Source organism: Sander lucioperca, chromosome 9 (assembly GCF_008315115.2).
Source record: "Sander lucioperca isolate FBNREF2018 chromosome 9, SLUC_FBN_1.2, whole genome shotgun sequence".
Lineage (NCBI taxonomy): Eukaryota > Metazoa > Chordata > Actinopteri > Perciformes > Percidae > Sander > Sander lucioperca.
Genome location: NC_050181.1, coordinates 32982779 through 32994075, shown reverse-complemented (window position 1 = coordinate 32994075; position 11297 = coordinate 32982779). Strand labels below are relative to the sequence as shown.

Genomic DNA, 11297 nt, shown 5'->3' with positions numbered 1-11297 from the left:
ACCCTCCTCCAATCCTGTTCCAGAGTTTTTATCATCAAGGCTAATTTCTGCCTGTAATCTGATTAGGGCTCTGAGCTGCTTTAGCACCCTGCTGCGCTGTCTCTCTCTCTCAGCTCCCTTGCGTGCACACACACACACACACACACACACACACACACACACACACACACACACACACACACACACACACACACACACACACACACACTGACATGAACACCGACACACACATCCTGCATGTGTAGCCTGTAGCTTGCTGTGTAACCGGGGCAGTCACTCTGCTGTGGCTGTGTGCTTGTTCGTATGTGTGTGTGTTTGTGTCTGTGTGTGTGTGTAGCTGTGTCACTATCTCTATCCCTGCCTGCCTGCTCGCCAGTAGCAGCCCTCACCTTCACCGCTGCCACTCCGGCTGTCCACCACCGCTGTGACCGGAGGAGAGTCTAGCAACAGAGCATCCTTCAGTTCTTCTCCCTAAACATGTTTCGAAACCCATGGATCTCTAGTTACCATGTGAACCATGAGCAGCCGTGTGGCCAAGGTAAGGCCTTTGAAAGGGGACAGCTTGTTCTGGCTATAGGAGGACTTGCTTAACCCACTTGAATACCCTCAGCTTTATAGACTGCTTGGGGGTATGGCTGCATGATATGAGGAAAACATCTAATTGCGTTTATTTTGACTGATCTTGCGATTGCAATATGATTTACAATATTGGAGGGAATGATAATTGGATCATTATTTTCATTTTCATTGAAAACTATATATTTTTAAGGATTATAGTGTGATTTTTGCGAGGATCTGTACCAAACAAAGATTTTTTCTTTAGTCAGTAGAATAGGATTTGTAAGATGGGACGTCTCTGCAGCACCACAATACTTATTTCAGAATGGTTTAACACATATTTTGCCTTTAACAAATATTGCGTCCCCCTGTGATTTGGATATTGCCCTTGTCCATATTGCTTTTTCGATAAAATTGCGATTAATTGTGCAGCTCTACTTGGGGGACTTTGCTAATGCAATTTAGCTCCTCGCTGAGATAAATAACAGAGTTTGGTGGCTGTCAGTGATGCAGTAGGCAGGGGGACTCTGGGCTTGGCAGGACAGGAGACGACAAGAGTATGTGAAGTTTACTGGTTGACTCCATGTTTTGCTTCTGTTTGCTCGATTGGATCAGATTAAACAAGGATTCATGACGTGTGTAGAAGTTGCACATCCTTACTCATGCACTTGCGGATTTAGGGATATTATGAATAGTACAGATGGTTTAAAAGTGTATCTATTATTATGGGTATGGATGTTAGCATCAGGCTGCTTTGAATGTATGGAGTGTGTGGTTGAGCAATGAGAGATTATTTTGACTCCACTTGGTACGCATTTGGTGCTGTGTATTCAACAGGTGTGTGCTGTTATGCTTTTTCCTGTTTCCCCCACTTTGATATTCTAGCTTGTCAATGCACCATTGCCTGCTGAGGTGGACGAGGGTTGTTCATATTCCACCAGCAACCCTTTCCAAACAGACTGTGTGCAAGCGAAGGCTCAGTTCCCTCAGGAAGTCTATTTTGCACCTCTGAACATTTATAGAAAATCCCTCTCCTCACCACGCTCACTTTTGGACCATCAGCAGTCTAAGCTGCTCTCTGGCACTGTCAACCGTGAGTCTTGTGCTGCTCGTTTTGATGACAACCTGCAGGCGTTTCCAAGGAAAGCTGCACTGACTTCTGTACAAGGGGCTTTCCACACAGATAAACAGACAGGTACATGTACACAAAGTGTCCACAGGCTTTGAAAATCTTGAATCATTGTAGATTTGAGACAAAATAATCTTTTTAAGACCTCCAACCCAGATTTCTTGGCCTTGCTTATGTCCAATTCTGTCATCCCTTACATCATGTCACTTTTGAGTTCTTGAATTTCACTGGGTCACTACACAAAACACTGGGAAGCCCTACTGTACTTGATGTCTAAAGTGAGCTTTAGGATTCTTCTTCCACCACCACACATTTCACTTTTCGTACTTTCTATCCTGCTAAAAGTTCCCTGCTGTATTGCCACACAGTCTTTGGAAGCCGAAATAGGCCGGAGGTGTTCTGGAAGCGTCTGGAGCAGTAACATGATCTGTCTCCTATACTGGAATACAACTTTACAACAGGCTGCTGTTGCTGTTGCTGTGACGTGAGAGTGAAAGGGTCAACTCTGCTGGGAACTGGATGTGAATTTTCTGAGTAACCTTTTTTGACAAGTGACTCATACTGAGGCGGTAAATGTCTTGTCAAAACCCAAACGACACATTGTTGGTGTAAGAAATGTGACTTCTCTAAATTATCGCTTTAGTTGCATATAAACCATTTATTGTCTCTTCATCAGCATTGTCTTTTCATAGTCAAAATAATCATTTGCTAGAGGAGTCTAATTACAGTACATTTGCCAACGAAATACTGTGGTTGTAGTGCATCAATGATCCCTATGTATATAACTAATTACAAAAACAAACATCCACTAAAAATTATTGATATAGTTTTTATTATGTAAAAACTATACTTTTAAAAAGAGTTTTTGAAACATGTTCCAAGTATGGCGTCTTATCATTTAAAGGAGACATATTATGCTAATTTTCAGTTTCATACTTGTATTTGGGGTTTGTACTAGAACATGTGTACATGCTTTAATATTCAAAAAACACGTTATTTGTCTCATACTGTCTGTCTGAATATACCTGTATTCCCCCTGTCTGAAACGCTCTGTTTAAGCACCTGTCTCTTTGAGCCCCCCTCCTGAAAAGCCCAGTCTGCTCTTATTGGCTTGCGAGAAAAATATAGCTCACCCTTGGAAAGGTAGTTCTCAAGCCGTGGGTGGAGATACTCAGTGGGGTGGCGGTATATTCTAGTGATCCTGCATGTGACGAAGAGGAGCCAAATCTGAACAGCTTGTTTAGTCCCATGTTTTCTGATCTAGGCAGCCCACAAAATACTGACTGGGTTGTTCTTATTTCACAGTTTGTGGCTTGGTAAGCACTCCAAAAACCCAAATCTATGTGCACAAGCACTGGAGATCATCATGTTTTGTGAATTAGCTGAAGTTTGTTCCACCTGTTGCTGCTGTTGTCGTTTTGTGGACAACATACAGTATCATAAGAGTATACATCTTTGCATGTATAGCCTGAGTGGGAATCAAACCAACAAACCACTAGTAGGTGTCTGACCAGGGGGCCTGTTTCAGGAAGGAGGTTTAACAAACTCTGAGTCTAACCCTGATCTCTGAGTTGATTTACCCTGAGATGGGAAACTCTGAGTTTTCGGTTCCAGAACAGTTGATTCGAGTAGGTTCACTCAGAGTTAAGCGCGTGCACCAGCACAGTAAAAAGGCAGCATGAATGGACCCATGATACGACAATTCACCATGGTAAAAACCACAAACAAACTGGTCGGTGGAAATACTCATGTGCACATACAGCGAGTTTGAACATATATTTTGTTTAAAAAAAAAAGCAACACGGCTGCTGCTGCTGCAATATAGCGAGAATTGGTGTGGGAGAAAATTGCTGCTCGAGTCAGTGCGTAAGCCCTAATATAGTGTATTCATTTCATATTTAATCACAGGTAACCTATAATATTACTGGTGAAAACTGGAATGTAGTAGACCTATAATTGAATTTAGGTGCGATCCTGCCGGCGAAAAAGTAAACTACTACTAATCCCATCCTGATGTTGCAGCACCATCATTAACAGAATTATGATTTACAATCATTTATTTCTTTTTAACGTCTCTTACTGGTTTGTGTCCAGGGAACACTACAAAAACGTTTAAAAAACATTTCAGAGCGAGTCACACTCTTCTGACGGCGCTTTGCTACAGTGACTTTACTAATATGCTCCACATCAACAATGTTGTAAAGAAAACTGCCGTTTGCAAAAAAACGTAATGCGACACAAAGAATCTGCTGGGATGGAGAGCATGTCCATGATGGGTGACGTTAGTGATATGAGGACGGATAAGGTTATGGAGGCTACATAACTAATAGACTGGGAAGAAAAATGATACCACTCAAATACGTAGTTAACTGGAAATGAAAATGCATCTATAGTCGGGGTCGCAATATCATCTCCCGACGTATGTTTAACTCCCTGCGAAGTAATATAGCTTCTTCATCAACGGGATCATCGACAAAAGGACATGCCATGTTTTGAGAAAAAAACGTTTTATAATCTGACTTACATAGTTAATAAACCAACATTGTTTTTTTTATTCATGCAGATAACAAACTGCGCTAAAATGCGCTTGATACAGACTGAATGAGGAAATGAAAGAGCGCTGTGTCAGAGGGAGGAGACTGAGAGAAACTCTTAACAGCTGTACTATGATCTTCCAAATGCCAGAAATGTAAAGTTCATTTTTACCAGGATAACATGTTCCAATGCTCCCAATGTCAGCACAGAGGTACTGAATATTGAATTGAAAGGTGGAGTGTAGATTTATTATTATTGTTTAATTTTTTTGTATAATAGGTCTTGTTTTTCTTTTTAGAATTTGGATCTAAAGCTCACAAGCTTTGCAGTTCAGCCTCATTGCCAACAGAAGCCTTAAGGTGAGTTTTTTTTGTTTGCAATAACCACACAGACACGGGTAAAAATAGTAGCGGAGCTACAGAAATCACATGTTCTATTTTCTAAGAGCATTTACATTGGTCTCATTTTTTGCTTTGTCATCAAGACAGGGATATGTAAGGTTATAGGTTTTACCACAGTGGAGCGCTTTAGCTTATCATGTGCAGTAAGCATTAAAAGCTGGAGATGCCTGGAACAGCTTATCCTAAGACACTTTTTAGTTCACATGGCATTAGAGCCATAATACCTCCTTCAGGAGCACTTTGCACCAAGCCCCCTTTTGCATTAGTTTAGGGTTCCCTCTGGTTCTTCAGCTGTCTGGCAGATATATACACAAGGACTTTTTATTACATAAACTCTGATTGACAAGCAGTTTGAACTGATCTGCTCTTTTTAAAAACATCTTGGTATTTAACAGTAAAAAATGGATGCAAACTGAAGACGACAGGCCTCACTGATTGAGTCTACTCTAGTCTAGAAATGAGAATTACACACTATAAGACTTTAGAAGTTAACTTTAGACTTAAGAAGTTTTTTCAATGAATGAAATAGTTTGTGAAGCTTTTGGAGAGAAAACAAAGGTGAGTTTATTGGTCCTGGCTTGTGTGACCTGTTGATTGTGACATGATTTGATTGTTTCCACTTGGAGGAGAGTCAGGACTTGATGACCCAGTTCTTAAGCTGGATCCTGTTGTAAGTGACTCCAGCTGAGTTTCAGCTTTACCTGCCATCACTTCCTTAGGACAAGGCGTTTGAGGCAGAGTTGTGTGGACGGCTGAAATAGGAAACTAGGCACAATTTTATGTCTGCGTTTAATCTGAACAAGTTGTAGAGCAGGGGTCTTCAACATTTTAGCTGAAAGATAACTTAAGTAGGGACCAACTACTGCATATATTGTATACAACTGAGTTGCATTCAACTGGGTCAGATGGATATAAATTAATGGATATTAATATATTATTTATACATCATGTTTGAATGTTAAACATACATGTGGAACAGTGACTCCTTAAGTTTAACTGTATGGCTACCATATTTACCTATAGTACACAAATTTTCAATGTGTAAATACAGTGTTTTGTATTCTCACAAATAGGCCAATTTATCTTTGCTATTAATATGTTGGATTCCTATTAATGTATATTTTCAGACATGTTTTAATCTTTGAAAATATAAACTTTCAAAAAATTATCTTTTTAACATAATTTGGCGGCACCCCTGCACTGAGTCTGAGGACCCCCTGTTGAAGATCTCTGTTGTAGAGTAATATAGTTTTGCTACCTTCAACATCACTACCTTACACCTCTTTTATTACTAAGTAAATTAATATAAGGCAGCTGCTCATCCTCCTACAATGTCCATGTAGTTTTTGGGAAGGAAATATTTCATTAAATATGTATTTTGCTTGCTAGGAATTGAGAATGTAATACCTAGATAGCAGGTTTGTGACTCTGTCTTCTCATTCAGTTTTCAGAGTGACTTCTCCCTGGGTGACAAGACCACCTTGGTCAAGAGTGTTTCAGATACAGATGCCAAACTTCTGGCTGTCCTTCCTAAGGGTGTGCATTGGTTCTAACCACAAAACAACAACTCAGAATAAATCAAATAGTTTGTTAATGTTTGATAATTTTATAATACTATATGTATATTTTCTGTATTCAGTTTCAGAGTTGAAGAAATACTTTGAGGGAGCTGTCACAAAGGATTCGGGAATGAACAGGTATCTTCAGGGCTTGCTACACTTTATTTTCACATAAGCACACCTACATATTTTCATCAGGGATATACCGATTATCGGGCTGTCTTTTGGCAGTTTTCAGATGATCTGTATCAGCGTTTTATTTCCCTGATAACTGATAAAGTTAATTTATTAAAAAGTGTTCTGTGTCTGTCCCTCTGCTTCGGTTTCACTCACCACTGAGTCTGACTTAATGTCCCGCCCACATCACTATCTGACTATCTTTCACTGTGGATTATGCTGAAAGTTTATCATTTATTAAATAATTGCTCAAAGTATTTAAACAATGTTGGAGTTTGTATCATTCCAAAATCTTAATTTTGACTTAAAGCTTAGTGTGTAACTGTTTTATATTAAAGCTACATTGTGTAAGAATTTCTCCCATCTAGCGATGAAATTGTATATGACAACCAACTGAATATTACTTTCTATCCCCTCCCATTCTGAGCACGTTATAACTCTTACGGTGGCCGTATTATTCCAAAAAGTAGCAGTTCCTTCCAGTGTAATAATAGTTTTACGTTATTTTGGTACCATTTCATTTAACATTAGCTATCAGGTTCTCAAACATATGCAAGCTAATGTTAGTAAAGTATCAGGGCTATCGTTATTCTGTATATTGTACAAGATTAATAGTGTAAGGCAATGTTTACACCGTAGGAGAGAAGCAACGGAGGTTTGTGTGTTTAATATATTTCTCTGAGCAGTATGAACAATGTCAGTGAAACCAAAATTATCTCTTAGTATCTCCAGCTAGTCTGTGTTACAACTGCACATGACGTGAGTTGTCTGCCAGGGAAATCACGACACATATGATTATGTTTATGTTACAAGGTAGACAATCCTTTTTCATCATTGATGCGAGGAAAAGTATCCTTAGACGACGTTCAAACGTTATGCACAACCATGCAACCAAGCAACTACAAAACTTTGAATTTACACAAATAGGCTGAATTACCTTTCGAGAAGAAAGCAGGCAACTTCGTCCCTTTTAAAATTCTTGCTCCTTATGATCTCTTTCCATCTTGGAAAAGCCACTCCAATATTAACTTTGGTCTTGTTGCTTTGCCTGTCGCGTTGTCGTTTTAATTATCTTTTTAACTTCCTTGGCACCTCCGTTACATGTCCTAGATAGGTGCTCCATCTTCAACAGGCTTTCAAATCTGCCGGCAGTCGCTGAGTAATCTTCTCCCCCTCCCTGGCATTCGTCACGGTGCCAGTGAGTGTAAAAGCGTGAAACGCAAAGGTATGACCCTCTTTGGCTAACGTATTTTAAAGATGGAGGCGCAACATGGTAGAATACATTGGAGCGAGTTGCTCCAATGTATTCTGAATGATTCTGAATGGCAGATTCTACGCGTACGAGAATGCTTTGATTATTTGTTGGAAGTAATTACACATGAATGAGCACATATTTGTGAAAGAATAAAGGGGTTTTTGCTAAGAATCAACTCAAAAAATTACACAATGGAGCTTTAATGAACATCCATTACATTCAAGCCATTGCCAAATGAGTTGCTACAAAGCTAATTAAGACTATCAGCTCCACACAACTCTCTCTGTATTTCTCAGTATGGTTATGTTCCCAAGATTGTGTCGTCCGGTGACTTTCCCAAGCTGAAGCTCGAGTGAAGATAATTACCTCTGTTGAAGAGTGCATCATGTTTTTTAATCCTCCGTGTCCTCCTTGGCTACAAGCAACTGTGTGGAGGAGGGGTGGAGGTGGTGCGCAGTCACATAACTGGCAATTTCCACTGGATGCATAACGGCTGCGGATCCGCTCCGGAACGTCGGCGGAGTCATTAGGTTTCCATTAAAGTCAATGTGTGTATTTCCACTGACTGCGGAACGGCTGCATTCCGACTGCGTCCCAGCTCCGGCGGTCCGCAGCCCTCCGGAGCAGATACGCAGAGCTTCTATTTTTGCTGGACACCGGAGAGCTCCACAAGAATTCAGCACACGGCAGATAGTGCGGGACAGGAAGTCGAGCACAGAAACAAAATAAAAATCTGGTTAATTTTCAAAATAAAATAGACCGTGCTCACGGCGGATCATATTTCCCTGCACTACACCTTGAAAACACAGCACAGAGTTGTTTCCCCTCTACTCCTCTGGATGGAAACAAACTGTTGTTGGTTTTGTGGTTCTATTCTACGTGAATTTGCGAGATATTGTGGGTCCTCGTGACTACAGCTGGCAGTCATGGCCACAGCCGTGCCGCAACAAATCGGGTACCTAGTGGGTACTGACGGATGGCGGAGTACGCAGCCGTTCCACAGCGGAGCCGGTCCGCAGACGTTCCGCATCCAGTGGAAATCCGGAGTTAGGCTTGTATCATGTGGACGTGCCGACAGTTTTGTTATCATTAGTTAGAATTCCTCATGGGGGCGACAGAAACTACGCACTATAGCTTTAAAGATTTTCATTTTCACTGTAAATGCATATCGGTTCCAAATATCGGTTGTCGGTTTCATTAAGTACTTATAATTGGTCTCTGTATCAGCCTTGAAAAACCAGTATCGGTCGATCCCAAATTTTTATAAAGATATTTACAACTCAGCATAACATCTGCCGACCTTTTCCCTCTGCCTTCTGTCTCTGCAGGAAGGAGAGGATAGCTCGCCGTCTGGAGGGGATTGAAAGTGATGCTCCACCTGCGCTGGTGCCCGGCGGTTTGGTAGCCAACAGAATGCTGGAGGAGGATGCTCCGCGGTACACCCGCGCCTCAGATCCCTGTGAGCCTTGTGTGATGGGTAAGCATGGCACAATGCCCTGCAAAAACGTACAGTATGGTGCTGTCTTTAGTGGACATGGATTGACGCCACTGAACTGTTTGAATTTCATTCAGTATTTTGGAACCATTTAATTTATTATGTTGAGAAAACTTTGTCACACCTTAGTGACCAACAGTTATCTGTTGGTTATACTGGGCAGCTTTACCGTAGGTTTAATGAATGTAACTGTGTCAGTGACTATGAAACAAATGTTACATGTTGTTGCATTTTGCAAGAAGTGAATTCACTAATTGGTATGAATATTTGTGATGTGTTTCGTTAGAATAAAGCCACATTTGTGTCATATGGGATGGAAGATAGCACACGTTGGAGTAAAAAAATACTGTGCATAGTCAATATTACATTATACCCATTCAATTAGTTACCTGGAATTACCTATTTTTAGGCATTTCCCTATTATTAAGCAACATCTGAGATTTCAGAAAAAAACATATCCAGTCGCAATTGTGACTTGCATGGTATTTACGGTAAGTCAGATACTAGTAACTACAGTAACTCCCATTTGACATAAATGTGGCATAAATTGTAATTGTGAAGGGATGTTGTAGATAAGTAACAGAGTATTTCCCATGTTTACCACAGTGAGGCGCTACAGTCGAGAGGAGCTTGAGGGCCCCCAGAAGCAGCTGTCTTCTCTAGACAGATCGGCTCAGGTCAAAGGTGGTGTTGGCAGCGGCCGCACAGAGCCCATGGTGGTGTACGTTGACCCAGTAACACTATCCACCTCCTCTACGCCCACATCTGGCCCCACAGACCCCACCAGCCTCAGCTCTAAGGCTGAGCGCATCGCCCGCTACAAAGCCGAGCGCCGCCGCCAGCTGTCAGAGCGTTACGGCATCCTCCTGGATCAGGAGGCGGACATTGATTACACACCGCGCTACCGCTCCCGACGAGACACAGACGCCTCTGACCGACAGACAACTGCCAGGCGAGAAAGAGACAGACAGGAAGCGGAGGCTCAAGGCCGGGAGCCCAGGGTGCCATATCGCTCGGGAGTGGGCCGGGTTTACATGAGGACTCACCCAGAGCCCGCCCCTGTTTCCACCTCCAGCCCCGCCCAGTCAAACCAAGCGCCTCCCCCCACACAAGAGAGGCAAAGAAGATTTTCGGAGCGGGAAAGAGCGATGAACATGGAGAACTACCGGCGCGGTGGGGCTCAAGAGCGCTCCATCCCTTCTAGAAGCAGAACCCAGGAGCATCATACAGCCCAGCCCCAACAGCAGCAGGACGCCACCCACCAGGATCCAAGCCCCGCCTCCACCAGGGATTACAGCATCGCAGCGGTGCCCAGCTCCCCTCGCACCGCCCGTCGGTCCTCCCTGCCCTCCACTCGCTACGGCATCTCACCGGGGGATTTATTTATAGAGCAGCAGGCCCAGAGCATTCTCAACAGGCAGGGGTGAGTTTATAAAAAATGGGTCATAACATTCAGAACATACATGAACTAAGACCGACCATCTGATACAGTGGCTGACTCTTACTCAAGATGTGATAGTACAAAAATAATACAAAAAGTGAAACCTGCACACCTGATTTGTATTACTTTATGTCCTAAAAACATCTAGTTAAAAAAACTAATGCACCTTTGAAGTCTAACATGACACTAGAATTAGGAACACACTTTTTTGTGTCTATGTCACCATATTATAAATTATTCTATTATTTTGACTCTATTTTTACTCTATGCAGATACTTCAGTCATTTGAGTAGCCCTAGCGTTATCACAAGCCATTAAATTCCTCTCTGCTGCCCATTGAGTATGAAGTGATCTTACCACTAAAAGTCTAATGTTGCATTCTACAGTGTATTTTTAGACTACAAGTTTAAACTACATGAACCCCTGAGTATTTACACTGAGCCACTGGCTGCTAATAACTTTCTACAGGAGCGTGCTATACATCTTTTTTTTTATTGACATTTTATTTGATCATTACAAAGTTTGTGACAAAATGATTTATTGCTTTATTTTTATTACATATAACTCTCCCAGGATTTGTTTTGTGCAGTAATTAGTAATCCAAGTACGGAAAGACCTCAGATGAACAAAGCGAAACTGAGATGGTAGGCTGTTGTTGGGCTGTCCACTGGCTTCTGAGCTAACTAGCCTGCTGCTTTCACCACTGTGCCAGTAGGGCTCCTTCCAGACTGGGTCCAGCTCTGTCAC

The 11297-nt window shown here is 41.8% G+C and overlaps 1 protein-coding gene across 12 annotated transcripts in view; it reads left to right on the top strand.

Moving 5' to 3' along the window:
* LOC116040669 (supervillin-like) overlaps positions 1 to 11297 on the top strand; it is a 78965-nt gene that overhangs the window by 19211 nt on the left and 48457 nt on the right. For 7 of the 12 annotated variants that reach the window (XM_036004957.1, XM_036004961.1, XM_036004958.1 and 4 more), the window contains exons 1-6: positions 231 to 538; positions 4521 to 4581; positions 6068 to 6159; positions 6263 to 6320; positions 8943 to 9091; positions 9716 to 10532. In XM_036004957.1, the coding sequence (XP_035860850.1) occupies positions 478 to 538; positions 4521 to 4581; positions 6068 to 6159; positions 6263 to 6320; positions 8943 to 9091; positions 9716 to 10532 (1238 nt within the window). In that variant the 5' untranslated portion in view covers positions 231 to 477. Of the gene's footprint in view, positions 1 to 229; positions 539 to 4520; positions 4582 to 6067; positions 6160 to 6262; positions 6321 to 8942; positions 9092 to 9715; positions 10533 to 11297 lie in introns of those variants that run through there. The other 5 variants (XM_036004965.1, XM_036004964.1, XR_004898239.1 and 2 more) reach the window with 4 other exon arrangements.